Consider the following 16,706-nt stretch of genomic DNA (forward strand, 5'->3'; position numbering starts at 1 on the left):
CTGAGCTTGGTTTGGCCCCTTTCTTCCCAATCCCTTTAACCAGTCCTAATGCTGTTGGAACTGAACTTTCCCTCCTTCTTGCTAGAAATTACACTGCTCAGGGAAAGCACAAGCTTGGCCACAGGGCCACTTGCAGGACACCTTCATCCCAAACTGACAGGCACAAGGGATCTCCCCTTACTTTCCAGGCTCTGCAACTCAGTCACAAAGTCCTCTGAGAAAAACAAGTGACAGGCTCTCAAACCTAGGGACCAGCTCACATCAGTTATGCTTGTAATGATGTGTTCATAAAGAAAGGGGCTAGAAAATGAGATTTTAAAGACTGTTAACACAGTATTATTATGTTTTTAACATTTCCTCTGTTTTAAACTTTTCATTTCTTGCCTCTCCCAAAAGAACCTGTGCTGCAAATCTTGCCAAACCACAAAAGCTGGCTCTGACTTGCATCAAATCAAAAGCTTGAAGGAAAACCCAGGCTCTTAGCAGCAACAAATAGTAGTAGTTGAGGATTATTAGAGTGCTGTATTTTTACCACCTCAATACAGCTTCATTTCTTGGTGACTTGCAGTGGCTGCTGAGGATCCACAAAGAGCCTGTGTATTTTCTGGTCTGCACATCTGTGTCACTTTTAGCACAGAATACTTCAGCATACCAGAACTGCTCTAATTTAGATCAAAACTATTATAGGAACTGAGATGTGACCACAGTTCCCTGTGGTTTACATCAGAAATGAAGGAAGGATGAAGAAGATTTTGCATGCCCAGGAGATGGCTCATTCTAGTGATTAAAGAGGCCCAGCTCTTGACAGCAATACATTATTTTCAAGTACTGGGCCCTCCAATTTTGAAGGCCAAATAATGATGTCAGCTCATGCAATGCAGGTCTGGAATTACTCCAAAGATTTGAATCTGCAAGATACAATCCCAAAGATTGCCTTAAACCAAAAGATTATAGAATCTACATAGCATTTAGCAAGAGATTTGTATTACAACTCAAGCATGGGGTCTGTTTCATCTGAAAACTGCTTGTTTTCTTTCTGCTAGCTTGCTAAGAAATCCTGTTGGCATGTTCTGACAAGGATAACTTAATAGTTGCCAACAGAAACATGGCAGAATACTGTGTATTTCCTGTATGTATGAATGCCAGTTTAAAACAAACAGGAAAACAAGCCTTTCAGTCATAAGGCAATTTATAAAGATCTATCTGAACATCACAACCACTTAAAAACCCCAGCACCAAAACGTTTCTAAATGCTAGAATGATTAACATGGAAGGGTGAACACACTCAGAGCTGTGAGTTACTCTAGAAACTCAGAGCTGTAAGTAATTTGTTAAGATGGGGAATTAGTCAGCAGCTGTCTGACCTGAGCAGTTTTGGAGCCGCTGGTCACAAAGCAGGTCACATTGCAGTTACTCTTCCCTCTAGTTGAGCTTGGAATCTGACCCAGTATAAACAACAATAAATTTTGTAGCCTAAAGAAGCCAACACTGATGCTCCACTACAATATACTGAGAGAAGCAAAAGAAATGGGCCAGGCAGTCCAGACAAAGAGAGACTGCTGTGGGCCAGAGCTGTCACACTTAGAGGTGGGACCCCAGGACCTGCATTTGGGTGGAACACTTGTGGGAAGCACTTGCTGTACTTCCTCTTACTTCCTAGATGCTGGTCCAGCAAGCACAGGCCACCAGAAATCCCTGATGCTGTGCCAAGCATCCAAGGACAGTGGCTCTGGGGGAGCTGGAAAGAGTTAGAGACCATAACCCCTAGTTATTAAAGCAGATAATGTTGGAAATGGAGCATTCCCCAACAGTTCAAAGTAAGTAGTGTGGAGGAAAATGCCCCACTTAGCATCATCCCCTCAGGACTACCCTGCCTCACCCACACACCCTGCTGTTCCTCCCAGGAAGCCAGAAGTAGCCACCAGAGGTAATTCCTCCCCAGAAATAGCCTGTCCTTCACCTGTGCACTGCTGCACAGGAGGATCTGCTGAGCTGCCTTTTCTAAATGAACTCCGTTCCCCCCCAGCCCCTTCCACCAGGAAATCAAAGCTACCCTTAAACACCAGCTGCCCTCAAATGAGACCCCTATCCAATTCGCTAAGCCCTTCCTCAAGTCAAACAACCATCCAGCTACTCCTCCTTCATTTTACCATCCTCCTCCCACAGCCAGAACAGTTAAGACATTTTTGCACATACATCATCAGTCAAGACAAAAGAAGGGAAGAGCTGTTCTTAAATTGTACATAACCAATGAAACAACTTACTGTATCTGTGCCCTGCAAACCACTTGTTGTGTCCAGCTTTCAAACCTCTTACAACAGGGCTTCAATAATCCATAAAACAACAAAAAAAATATTGACCCTGCTGTTTTAACAGGGCAGCCCTTTGTCTCATAGGGCATAGGACAGCTCTCACTTGATGCCCCATGTCTGTATCTATCAAAAGAAAGCCTCATTTCTGCTCCCTGGTCCTTTCTTATACTTACCACCAAGTGACCTGAGCATGTGGTTATCCCAACAGTTAGGGCATAAAGCTTAACCGACTATGGGGCAAATGTGTGATTTGGCACATGAGGCAACACATCCCCTAACGCTGTTCTCCTTGGTTCTCACACAGTTACTTTTTATTTACTTGAAATATGGATGTCTAGATGATGTATATATATGTGCTAAATAACGTCCTTTGTCACTTACTTTCAGCATTAAGAATGTTAGATTTTGTAAAAAGCGCTGCTTAAAAGCCTTTTTGAAATCCAGACAAACAGAAGCCTCTGCCCTATCTGCCACTTATATGCCTTGGAAATAGCGAAGTATCTTCTAAACAAAATAAATAAATAAATGGTATGACTCATTTTGCTAAAGCAGCATTCGCTATTTTAATAAATAGATTTGGCCACATTGCCTCATCCTGGCTTCTGAAGTGCTTCAGTAATAGCAGAGACTTAGACTTTGCCATTTGGGTTTCTCAGATCAATCATCAAAAGTCAGAAATGGCAAGATTCTTGGGGGAAGAAAAAGTAATAAAATTATGAACATTTTACTTCCATTGTGATCCACAGCTCCAACAGCAACTGCAGGGTGGGTCTCAGCCATGTCCTCCTGAGCCTGCAGCACCCAACAGAATCCAAACCCAGGACTCACTCAACAATAAAAATCACAATTCCCATCTTAACACTTGAGAGCATAAATTGTTTCAAAGTCACCGAAGTTAAGGAACTTCAGCCATATTTAGTTTCAGCTCCGTCACAGAGAAGAGGCTGTTGCAGAAGGTTTGCATTTATGTGTTCACATTTCAGCTGAACGAGCTACAAATTTTAATTATAGTTGATATTCAGAGTGTTCAGTTGGAACTCCGGTGAAGTACCTTCTGTACAAAGGTTAGATGGATTTTACATGATACAATCTCTGCTGTTGAGAATGCTTGAGATTGAATCAAGGTTTGGGTTTTCTGGGCTGATGTTAGTAGCACTTTGTGAAAGACACTGGTCTGACAGCACTTGGAGATCCTCATTCTCCCAGGATGCTGCAAGACACTCTGCCATACTCCCCATGAAAGTTCCTCTTCTCTAGGGGAAAAAGATACTCTGTGCTTTTGGAAAGTACCACAGAGGATCAGACTGCAGCACATTTAACTCACACTTGGAGCTCTCCCACCAGGTTCTTTCACTGGAACTGAATTAAACCCCCTTTCCTTCACCCACAACGGGCAGATTTGTTCAGGAAATTAAAAATCATTAATAGACCCGACGAGAGAGAAAAAACTTTGCACACAATGTTGCTGCAAAAAGCAAAATTACCTATGTTTGCCATTCATTAAAAAAAAAAAAAAAAAAAAAAAAAAAAAGTGATGAGGTACAAACTGGGGAAGAGCCCTAAGCTTCCTGAAAGGCATAAACCTTAAAATTAAATCTTACTTCATGATGTCAATAGCCAATTACATCATAGGTGGCACATAATTAAACTTATAAAGGGGTTTCATTATTTTGGTTTTATGCTGGATACAGAAAACCAGTGCATTATTCGTTTTAAAATTGTGTCAGTTGGAAAAACCCCAAGTGGAATCAGCAATTAAATATTAAAGGTGACTGCCTCAGTGTAAAACACTCCAAAGAATAATTGGTTTCCTGTGCATTGCAAGTGCCATTACAAAGTCTGAAAAATTTCAATCCTAAAAATAAATAAACTAAGTAAATAAAAATTAAAAAAAAAAATTCAACCTCATGAAGTTATGAGGCTTTTAAGCTGTACAAAGACCAACCAGTATTATGTCCTGGAGGAGTACTGAGCTACAGTCTGGGCAAATAAAAGCCCACGAAAACAATAATCCCGAATTCACTCAGCAGTCACACAGACTGGTCTGTATTCTGAGTTTGGACCTTTGTTTCTAGTCCCATATTGCAGCAGGTAGGATGATACTCTCTGGTTAAAGCAAAATGCCACTTGTGCAAGCAGTGCTGAGAAGTCTCCCTTTGAGCCCAATCCACCCTTTCCACATCAGTTTTTCCCAGTCCTTCCATAATTGCAGCTTTAACCTTCAGCACAGGCAGCACCGAAAGCAAGAGGCTCTTGCAAAGGCACCGCTGGGTCTGCACCTCCTGTCTGAGGTATCACAGAAAGCCCACAAATCCCTGCAGCTCCTCCAGGACTCTCCTTGGCTGCCCCATCCCAGAGTGCCCAGGGAGCTTGAAAAACATGGGATTTAATGCTCAGCCACTTACATATTCCAGTCACTTTCTGCCTTATTTATGTGCATGCAGAATATCCTGATAAACTATATGGGAGGCTGCGGCTATTCCATCTGCATTCCCTTTTATGCTCGAAAGATAAATTGGGGCTGATTCAGAGGACAGATTTAAAGAACGCAGTCTGTTACCGAGACAAGCGCAATCTTCCCAGGGAGCCCTTGTAACGGGTTGTCTCCAGATCATGCCTTGATTTGTTTGCTAAAATAAATGGGACAGCACACAAAACTCAATTCATATACGAGACACCTCTTCCAGCCCACTATGCCTTCCTATTTTGCTTAGTCAAAGCTGTCTTGTTCTATTATCTCTTGATAGGACCACTTAACAGCAACTTGGAAAATTAAAAATAATAAAAAGCTAATTAAAAATTTCAGTGCTTCCCTTTTAGCCTTCGGTCATCTATGGAAATGAAAGACATTTATATCCAAAGCACATTACAGTTTAAGGGTTTTTCTGTCTGTAATAATCCATGGATACTTTCAATGGATTTTAATACAGACAAAACCAAAGATATTTTATGGAGCAGTAGAAGAATTTAATAAAAAAATCAGAATCAGTCAATCGTCTTTTTAAGACTAGGTGATAGAATTCAATAGCACAGATAAAAGTCCTAATAAACTCTGCGGGAACAGTTCAGAAGGCTGAGACAAAAGCTATCATTTCATTTTAAATTAACAGTAGGATTTTTCCATAAGGGATGGTTTGAAATACAAATGACCACAGGAATAAAATACAAATGCTTGAGCTTCCTACATCTCTCGACTGCATTTTAAAAAATAAATACAAAACCATGGTCAACTTTTGTTATCACCAGTTTCCAAACCACAATTTTCAGAGACCCTGAATCCATTCTCGGAGTGCACTCGAAGTTCTGGGGCTCTGGCTCTTGAATTTAGTAATGAAGGCAGATTACCTTAATCTAAGGAGACGCCATGAAATCCTTCAAGTGGATGCAGAGAGAGGCTACGCATTTGCCCACTTTGTTTGGGAGGGGAAGCCCACTGGAGCCCTGCCATGATAATAAAGCGCTCCCTGCACACCAGTTCACACGTGGGGCTAAATCTGAAGTGACATTTCTCAATGAAAGAAGCAGTATTCACTCGTGTGCTCAGCATTTTGATGTCCACCAGAATCTGGCAAACATGATTATAGAGAACCAGCAGGCATGCCACAGCTCTATTTAGCCCTCACAGTTTAAAGCAATGCTATGCAACATATAAATAAAATATAACGGGCTGCCTTGGGATGGCATTCTGGGAGTGGGATTTCATGAATATGGATGGACTTGACATACATTTCACAAGGACAGGCTATCTGAAGCAGAGTGGGCTGCATTACCCACCCTTTGGGGTCAGTTCAGCATCCTGCCCTCCAAACTATGAGCCAATGCAGAAACTTTTGGGCTTCAGGGACTAGCTGTGTTTATGTGCGCTACTCTGCATGGCATTTTAATTAGTAACTGTGTGGATTTAAAAACTGTGAATGGACACACAGGGGTAGTTGTGAAGCCTAGCTTTTGTGTTTCTACTCTCTCAAAAAATCCTGTTTGAGGGCACCAGCAGGGGGTTAATGGAACCTTTGATAAAGTTCTCTGAAGCCTTTTATTATTGCTGAACTACCAACTGGACTCTGCTGCCTCTCTGACTGCTTTCCAATTAATTTAGTCATCTGCAAAAACAACTAGAGAATTTAGAAGCCCATCTTAACATCTAGTAGGCACAAACATTCTTGGGCAAATTCTCTTTCCACATGAAAATATTTCTGTGCCAATTGTTTAAGGGAAGTGCTCATACCAGTCGTCAAGCTCCATGAATGGGAAATGTCAGTGGGCTGCCGGGGAAAGTGAGCACACAGTCAAATAGTCCAGAGCAAATAAAAGCTGCAGGACCACATCTCCATCTCCACCAGTTTGGTAACTATCCATCTGTACCAGCAGCACTGAGACCAGAATTTTATGCCTCCTTGAAGTAAACTTATATGACTTAAATATATCAACACTCCCCAATGCTGAAATCAAGCATTTCTTTCCCTAGAAGGATGCATAACTAACCTCCATTTTCCATAACAAACCAAGATCTTTTAAAAAATGTGACCAAACTTTTATTTAAATGCTGCAATTACATCTTGGCTCTATCTGACATGCAGCTTGTCTAAGCTGTTCGCTGAACCCTGAAGCTGGTTATTTACTAAGGATCTTTAGAAAGCACTTTTTTATTTCCTTCTGACCAAGACTTGTATCCCCCACCTTGAATACAAATTCATGGAAATGGGTGGTGCAGACAGCTTTGCCAGAAAGCAAGAGGTTGTTATTTTAATTATTATTTCTTTGTGGAATGCTGCAGTTACCTTAAAGTAATAATAATTTAATCCTTCTCAACAATAGTTTTCCCGGTTTTGTTTTTTAAGACAGGAGCACGTATGCCTATAACTACACATTTATTACAGACCATCAGTTAAAGCCTCTGCAAGAACACGGAGTTGTTAAGAAGAAACTCCCACTTGCATCTGCCAGCTTGGAGAAGCTCCTTACTCAGACACTTAAACTTACACACGTAATTAAACGTGCAGCAGAAGAAGCCTGAGGCGGTCAACACATGACATCTTCAAGTCTCTGAGAAATCTCATGTTCAATGCTGAAATTCGCCCATCCAAAGTTTGCCCATCCCCCCACTTCCATGCAATTCCCAAATTTCTAGCACTAGGATCACTTTTCTTTCTGCATCTCCCACTGCATTAATATTTGAAAGATCTGTGGTTTCCCAAAATACATCATTTGGTTTGCTTCAGAAGTCTTCGCAGTAACTCCTTTCAATGCAAGTCTTCAGATATCAAAAGCCAAAACATGAGTCCCTTGGAAAACCAAAGCAGGGGAAGAAAAGGCAGGTGGCTGTCCTGCACAGCCTGGCAGGTCACCTCACTGATCAGGGCAGGTGAAATCCTACAACAGTGGACAGCTGGTCCCAACCCTTCTGCCTTGAACAAGCATGTGAAGGGGGGATCACTGCTCATGTCTAGCAGAAAAATGTGAAGCCTTAGAAACCTCACCAATTTATATTCAAAATGAGAAAGTTGCATATAATTAGCCTGGAATGCTGCAAGATCCTGTAAAAAATCACTCGGAGTGTCATGCTCATGGGTCATCCCTTTTCCAGGTCCTTGCTTACTAGTTTTGATTTTCTTTCCTATGGAATTCAGGCTTAACACAGCTCCATTTGGGGAATAAGGAGACTGCTGATCCATCATCCTTAGTACAAACACCTTAAAGCAAAGTAAGAACACCCCTTTTGCAACTCCCCTTCCCATTACCCTGGCATTTTACAGAAAAAAGAATGCAGCAGCCAGTAGTATCACACACACTTCCCATGCTCTGGACAGCTGGCATGCATCCAGATGTTTGCCAAGAGATTATTTTAAATCAGGTTTGTGGGGAACTGGGTGGCCAGGGTGCTGTGACGGTTTATACACACCCAGCTACGTGCATGAGTTTCCTCAGGGGTTTGCGTGCCTGAAAAAGGACTACTGGAACAGACTACTTTGTATCCTTTGGCTGCGGGGAACAAGTAACTGGAAAGGGTGGGACTGTGCGGGTAGCAAGTACTTAGAATAAAAATAAGAACTCAATTGACTCTTGGATGCCTGTGAAGGCTACAGCCAGGCCAACTGTGCCCAGCACCTGGAGTGCCACTCGCTGTCCTGCTTGGGCAGAGGCACGAACTCACCCTCCTGCACTTCTCCCAGGCTGGGCCATCCAGCCTGATGTCACCTCAACACTTTCCAAAGGGTTGAAACACTCCTGAGGAACAGCCTGGCCCAGCACCTTAATTCCTCCCTCCACAAAGCCCTGAACCCCGCCAGCACGGCCCCATCCCGACATCACCCACGGGAACAGGGCAGGAGTGGGGCTGGAGAGCTCACCAGCTGTGGAAGCGGAGCTGACTTGCACAAGCCTCCCGAAAGCCTCACCAGGGACTAGGGAAAGGGGATGCCACAACAGAAAATTACTTATTTTGCCAGCTTACACTATTTCATAGGGTCTGCGAAACTGTGACATGAGCGCATGATGAATTCTGTCTTCACATTCACAGAGCTCTTTCCCCAGCTATTTGGAGATGAAGTCTTCCTTGGGGTTATACAGCCCTTCAAAAATTATGTTTCAACACAACAATAAACAGCTCTTCACCAGGACTGCATTTTAAAAAAGGAACACTTTTTGCAAGAGCTGGGCATAAAACTAGCTGTCTGAATGACTACAGACCTTGCTATTTTTAAAATCAAAATTAACTTCTTTCAGCACCTATCAATAACATTCTTAATATGCACATAAATATCACCACACACAAAATCAAAAAATGTTATGTTCACTCTCAGCAAACAGAAATGATTTACTATTACTTACCCTGAATCCAGGACTATACTCAAAGAACATGAGGGAGCTCAGAGAATCACATGGATCGATCAACCTTCAGAGTAACTGTTAATTTTATTTTCCAGTAGTAGTTTAAGGCTGTTCATGCAGTCACCTAAAGAAAGCTCTGTGACTGAAATCTACTCAACGTTGTCTTTTGATGTTTCACTACAGAGCAATTCTTTATAGGTTAAGTTATAAATATCCAGGAAAATAGTACATTAAAAAGAAAATACTAAAACCCTTAGCTTTCCTGGCCTTGGCATGCGTTACTTTTGATTTGCCTGAGCAACTACTATTTTTTTGACATGAGGAGTGCACACTGACCAAGGGCAATGTATGTTCATGAATTTTTACTAACTGCAAATGTAGCTCAGCACAAGCTAAACCACACTGGCATAATGTAAGACCTTATATGCATTTTCTGTGCTGTTCTGTACAACACGTGAGGAATGCTAATCAGCATTTGAAAGGAAATGTGGGCTTTCAAAGAAGACCCACCAAAATGCAAAATGGAAATAATATATTCCCCTACCAAAAAGTCCAGAGGAATTTGCGAGTCATAGCTCCCACTTCTTTCCCCTCTACCCCTGCCATTTCTTACTTGAAACACCACCATCCTTCAAAGGATTGGGATCTTTCAGGTTTGGGGTTGTTTTTCCTTTTAGTAAAGGAATTAAGAACATAACAAACAAACCTAAAGGCTAAATAAAACAGTCTGAGTAACAGCTGACATTTCCCTTCCCTGCACTGGAAGTCAGTATTTTGGGTTCATTACAACTGCAGCCTGTCCTAAAAGAATACTCAATTCACACAGATCTCGGCGGTGCTCAAATCCTGGTGGCACCGTGACCCATTTTAGCTCCTGCCTGGAAATGGATACTGAAGCACTGCAGGGCTCTGAGTGACACTGAGGGACCGGGGGAGCACACAGAAGAGGGGGAAGGACTGCAGCACCGCCAGCCACCCCACTCTGCCCAGAGATGAGGCAGCTCTGAGACAGGTGAACACACGGCCGAACAAGCCAGGGGTGGGGCATTGCACAGACAAAGGGGCTGGGACGAAGAGTGACAGCAGGAGGAGTAATAACTGGGACAGAGAGCCCGAGATACTCTCAAGAAAGGTCATTTCTTGATCCTGAGCACAGGCAGCTTGAAAATATCCAGTCTGATGCAACGGGAGAAAGAGTAGGTTTATTTATACTGTATTTTCATCCTAATTGGCACATCCTGCATCCATCTAGTTCTGCCCGTCCACTTAAGGAAACACGGAGCCCCAGGTAACCTAACAAGGTAACAAATCACCACGCAGTCTGTTTATTCAGAAGTATCAACTGCTTAAATTCCAACAAGCAAAGGAGCGGAGCAGGACACACATCCCTCATAAAATGCAAACAAATCAAAGGGAGCCAAGCAAGCAGGATAATAAGTTTGGATTTTAAATCTCATTTAAGCTGGTGTAGGCTCTGCCCCCTACCCTGCTCCCCTGCCTTACAAATGATTTTAGCATCCATGCAAAAACCTTGTCCCTGCAGCACTGCCACACAGAGGGACTGAGCAGGGAACCGGCCTCTCAGGCTGGAGACCTAAATAGCTCTGCTGTTTAATCCTTAATAAAAATATAAACTGTTCAGTGCCTCTTCAAAAAAAACCACACAAGCTTCCTGCATGCTGTGAACAAGATCTCTTTATTGAGAGCTTTACTTTTAATTTTGAACAGCTTCACAGCATTACCCTTAGCAGAAAAAAAAACAACCAACAAGCCCGGAGATTTTTGAGCTACTCAGTCAACAGCCTGATAAGAGTTCCTCATTGAAATTAGCTTCTCCTAGCAGCATCACATGAGAACTGCTGGTCTGCATCTCTTCCACAAGTCATTTCACAATTTTTTAAAGACGTACAAAGTGCTCATTTCATTTCATTGAAAACGGAAAGCCAAAAAGCCACCACTGCTGGTGGACACCCTCAATAACAGCACTTAGAGTACTCATTCTGCTAAGAACACTGGCTCCAAGTTTTAGCAGCTCCGTGCTCCATCCTTGCTTTTTTAATTCTTTTTATTCTCATATGGTAAAAGAGTAATGGGTCCCATCTCAAAAAAAAAAAAATTATTATACTAAACATGCAGAATAGTGAACTGAATTCACAATTCAAAAGTCTTAAAATGTCACAACACTGAAGTATTTCACTAGGAGATAGAAATTTTTACTTGCTTCAAAGCCTGAAATTTTGCCTTTTTTTGGAAAAAAAAGAAAGCTATAAAAACCAAGACATTTTCCAAAGCAGAAAAAATACTTTTTTACATTATTTTTGATCCTACTTTGAATAGGAAATCTTATTTTCATTTAAACACTTTTCTACAGTATTGGAAACTGAAAAGAGTTTCTAAACAGAGTGGAAAGTAAACTGCTTCGTTTCATTATCTCCAGGAGTAAAACAACAAAAGCAAACAAAAACCCACCTGTGCCTTTCAACTGCACCTTTTATGTCATTGCAATGCATTCCATCAGTTTTGTGCTGAATGTATCACCAGTGATTTGTCTTTGCTTTCTGCTTGTCTCCAAATGCACACCTTCCACAGGGGCTGACACCAAGGCAAGCAAGCACACAGATACCCGGATTCCTGATTCTCGCATCAAAAACTGCTTCAAAAATTTCTGCATATTCAGATTATATGGTTGCATATTTGGAAGGTCAAGGTGTTAAGAGGAAAAATTCCCTGGTCCCTTGCATTCTTACCATTTCTACGGAATTTAACTCAGAGAGGCACCTCTTGCAAACGATTTTAGCAAATTCTCCAGAATACAATCCAAAAGCACTGCTCATACGTAAAGAACTAAATAAACCTCCCCATATTGACAACATTTTCTTTCCTATCAGGTGTTGGGAAGCACAAGCATAGAGAGCAAAACCAATAAAGTAATTTACACATTTTCAGTGTTGGTGGTTTCGTTTTTATTAGTAAAACAAGGAAGAAGTGCTATTAAGGGAGGAGCTTGGCTCTAATCTGAATTTAGAATTGCCTTAAAGAAACCAAAGCAGCTTTACATTAGTGTAAGAAAGGTGCAAGATCAAAACCAAGCCTGTGGCAGTGCTCCATCATGACATGATTTCTTTATAATGAAATATAGTGAAAGAAAATTAGTGGCACAAGGATTTTAATGCACCCCAGACACACATATACAATGATTAAACAGATCAGTACTTGTAAAACCCAAGGGTCTAACTTTACAAACCTTTACTCAAGCAAGCAGTTTCACTAAAATCAATGGGATTATTTGCATATGTAAGGCTATTTATCTCAGCTGGGATCTGTAGGTTTAGGCCACACATTTCTATTTAGATCTCCTGTGCAGCAGAAACCACATTTGTACGAAGAAGGGGAGAACACTGCACCTTGGAGTTAATTTTCATTTATACCAGTATAATTATCTCCGTCCCTCTGACGCATTTGATAAACTGGGCATGTTTCAAAATTGGAAATGTTGGCAAAAATACAAATTTCCTGGTGGGAAGAATACTACTCATGGATAATAAACAAAATCAATTCTTATTTGCATACTCAATCAGATTTTGGTTTGCATATAAAAGCATAAGATGGTAGAATTTTCACACGGTAGATGGATCCTGCTCACTTATTCATGCATATATGCATCCACTAATCCTTACACATGCCAAAATCAGTCAGAAATACTCTCTTTGCTAGGCATCCATAGCACAAAAACACTGTCCCTGCTGCTGTTCTCAACCTTCTCTTTTCGTATAGCATATGACAGCACTCTCTCACGGCTTTCTCCTAAGACTCCCTAATAGCCCCTGCTCTCTATTAGTCTTCTTTTCACTAGGCAAAGTGGTAGTTTGAATTTTTGAATCATAATTTAAAAGGGATGCTGTCAACTGTATATGAAGAACAAAAAACACTGGACCAGATTTTCAAAGACGCTTCGGCATGGACTTGACAATTTCGCTTGTAACTGTCACTGCAAAATTGAATGTATTTCTCCCTGGTAATACTGACATGTCCTGGACTACAGCTAAAATTTGCAGATTTAGACTAAGCCTACCTATTTTTCACATGCACCTACCAGGAAACAGAATTCAAAATATTTATATGGTCTGGTACTATCAAAATATGCAATATTAATATTGTCTCATACACCGTAAGCCTGGTGATAAATGATACCCTGTAAGCTACGCTCTGAGGTGCTGAATGCCTGCAACATCTGTGGGACCTGAAGGCAATCAGCACTCTGAGCCATCAGATAACAGGTTTGACGGTCTTGTAGCCAGTCTGACAGTCTGGATATCTAATTTGCATTTAGAAGAGTGTCATATTCAAATGTATATAATTTTGTGCATTAAATTAGAAATTCAACTGGAACCCTGTGCGTTAAACCCTAACTGGTTGCAAGCTAAAAAATGTTTTCATGTAATTAAAGAAAAAGATCAAACAAATTAGCATCAAAACGAAATGGCAATCTGCTGCAGCAGCCTTTGCCCTTACTAAGTCAAGCATAGGGTACCAAAAAAGCAGAGCTGCCCAGGGTATCTGAAATAACCTTGTATACACAGAAATAGTATTTCACTCTCACAGGTGAATGAAACGCAAAAATCAGTCAGCATGAAGATGAAAGCTCATATAGGATTTCTACAGCAATGCCAGCTCTGATCAACTGAAACACTGTCAGCAGCAGGTTAAGGAGGTATTTATTTAACAAGGGGACAGAATCTAATTGACTTTCCAGGAGAGGAGAGCGAGCAGGCAGGCGAGCAGGCACCCACTCGTTCCACTCATTGAATTCTACACAGCCCTTTTTCAAGGGGGGCAGGAGCACAACCCTGTGCTCCCCAAGCACCTATTTTGCCCTCTGCAGACACCAAGGACATTCTCGTGTCCCTGTGCAGGGTGTCCCCTGCAAAGAGCAGAGCTGCTGGTGGTCCAGGGAAGGGACAGGGCAGCCGTGCTGTTGTGCTTCTGTAGAATGCCTCCCAGCGTCCTGCCTGCATGCTGCAGCACAGCCTGCTCCCAGACACAGCACCCAAACCCTCCTCTCTCTCCCCGCCTCTGAAACATTTAAACTATCACATAAATCACCAGAAAATAAGGGTTTGACCCAGTTACACACCTCAGGGGCTCCTCGCATTCATTTGCTGATGCTAAATGTAATGGAAATCACAGCTTTCCTAAAAAACATGCAGCAGAGAGTGGAAGGGAATTGCTGTTTATGTTCCTACCTGCTTGGTTAGTTGTCACAGTGACTGACACAGCCTGGTCCTGGTTGGGGTTTTGCCTGGACACTCCATTCACTGCCCAAACTTCAAAGGTGTAGTTGGTGTGTGCCAGGAGGTCAGTGATGGAGACTTTGGTGGTTTTCAGGCCGTTCTGCTGGGGGCTGAAGTGCACCCCACTGCCACAGGAGCGGCAGCGGCTGAGCTCGCCGGCCCCGCACCTCTTGCACACCACGTTGTAGGAGATGTCCTCCCGGCCACCCTTGTTCTGGGGGGGGCTCCACTCCAGGTTCACTGAGGTCTCATTGACATTGGAAATCAGGTTCTGGGGAGCAGATGGAGGGCCTAAAAAGACAAAATACATGTGTTTTTAGCTAATTAAAAAAAAAAAAAAAGCTTACATAGTAACATCAGAATTAAGAGTTGCAGACCCTGTGCAATTCCCATTTAAGTCAAGGGCAGCAGAGACCAAACAGAATTTTACTTCTCTCAGTTCTTAATGAAGGCAGAAAAATTAACTGGTAAGTCAAACTCTGATCTCTTCATCTGATGAACTAACAGTATTTTCCAGCTCTAAATGAGCCTGAAAGCTCAGTATTGCAATTAAACAGGAGTGGGACTTTTTCACTATTTATACTTGTTATGAAAAATGTTAAATTTACATATTCTACACTAATTTTTTCCATGATCTCCTGAGCAAAGCATCAAATGCACAAATTCCTGCTTCACTTGAGATTTTCAAGGTCCCCAATTACCTACAGGCAGACTCTCATTGAAATTATTATAGAAATATCTCCTAGTATCTTTTTCTGAAAAATATAAGTGCAATATTTTCCAGACAAGTTGATGGCAAATCACATTCAGTGAACACTGAAGCTCATCAAGCAGGGACCTGAACATGACAGCTCAGGATGCAGGATGGAGATTTGAGTAGAAAGCCAGACACAGAACTAAGGCTTTGAAGGATGGGCAATAAGGTTTACAGCAGGGAAGTGCTGGAGAAAGTGAAATTGGAGAGGAGAATATGGTGAGCATCTGAAGGAAGAGCTGATAAAAGAAAACTGTTCAGAAACAAGAGCCCAGACAGAAAGCTTGGCAATAAGGCTGGATCTGAGACACAAGGTCAGCTTTTCCACCACAGGGACAGGAGACTTCAAGACTCAAACACACTGCCAGAGAGCTCCTCAGCTGGTTCCAGCACAGGGACTATGGGATTAGGGCACAGAGCCGAAGGCAGGCTGGGCAGGACCTCCCTGGGCAGGGGAGGACAGAGCCCAGAGGCAGCAGCCCCTCCTGCACCTGCAGCACCTCTCCAGAGGTGCCGTGGCCGGCCCTGCCCGAGCAGACAAGCTGCTGTCAGCACTGCCCTGCCTCATGCCGACCAACGCACGGGCACAAATACTATTTGTGTGCTTCAATCCCCACAGGCCCCAAACCCACAGGCAAACTGAAAATGCAGAAGAGCTAATCCTGTGACTCTTAATCTAATTTCAATACAGTTGAGACACACTTCTTGTACCCTTAAATTTCAGAAGGATGATTCAGAGCGAACCCATGAAAGACATGGGTATTTTACCCATCCCAAAAAGCTTCACGGACCAACACAAGGGAGTCTCCTCTGGGGCAGAGCACACAGGTACTCTGACTACACACACAATGCTTTGGGACAGGGCTTCAGGTAAGCACTGCATCAAACAGAAATGAAACAGAGTGAGAATGAAGCTTGTAAAATACAACAATCCAAACCAGAACACAGTAAAAACAGCTGTGTTTAATAACTGCTGATAGTCAGAGCTTAACATACAAATATTATTAACAGAAAAACACTGGAAATAATTTTGTGTAAAGTCACAAGTTCAAGACATGAGAAAGCTCATGAAAGCTTCTTAGATTTTATCAAAATACATTTGATGACTGCAATTCAAAAGAAGTTAAACCAGATCTCCTGGAAGAAAAGGAAGGGAAGGAGAAAGTTCTGGCATATTTGTCAAATGTTATGGAACTATGAAACTGGCAAAAAAGAATCAGCCAGCACCAACAGTTTAATTAAGTGTATAAATAAGTAAGTCATAACTTCTCATATGCCAAAGGTACAAAAACAGTCATCATGGTAAGACAGGAACCAAATACACTGAAAATGTGGAATTCTACTGAAATTACAAAGTGACTCATCAAGTCTAACATCAAAGAAGTTAAGCTGTTAAGGGATGACTATGGGGAAGATTAATTGTGGCTCCCTCCTCAATTCATCAAGTTCATCTCAAAGGAAGCCCGAGGCCTGAGCAGGCTGCATAGGACAAGGTTTTGAGGGCTGCATCACCTCCTCGGG

General features: G+C 42.1%; 1 protein-coding gene across 4 annotated transcripts in view; it reads right to left on the reverse strand.

The window, feature by feature from the left end:
* EPHA4 (EPH receptor A4) overlaps positions 1-16,706 on the reverse strand; it is a 209,072-nt gene that overhangs the window by 34,576 nt on the left and 157,790 nt on the right. For all 4 annotated transcript variants that reach the window (XM_069024179.1, XM_069024176.1, XM_069024177.1 and 1 more), the window contains one exon: positions 14,384-14,722. In XM_069024179.1, coding sequence (XP_068880280.1) covers positions 14,384-14,722 — 339 coding nt within the window. The remainder of the gene's footprint in view (positions 1-14,383; positions 14,723-16,706) is intronic.

The sequence above is a fragment of the Aphelocoma coerulescens genome, chromosome 9, assembly GCF_041296385.1.
Source record: "Aphelocoma coerulescens isolate FSJ_1873_10779 chromosome 9, UR_Acoe_1.0, whole genome shotgun sequence".
NCBI lineage: Eukaryota > Metazoa > Chordata > Aves > Passeriformes > Corvidae > Aphelocoma > Aphelocoma coerulescens.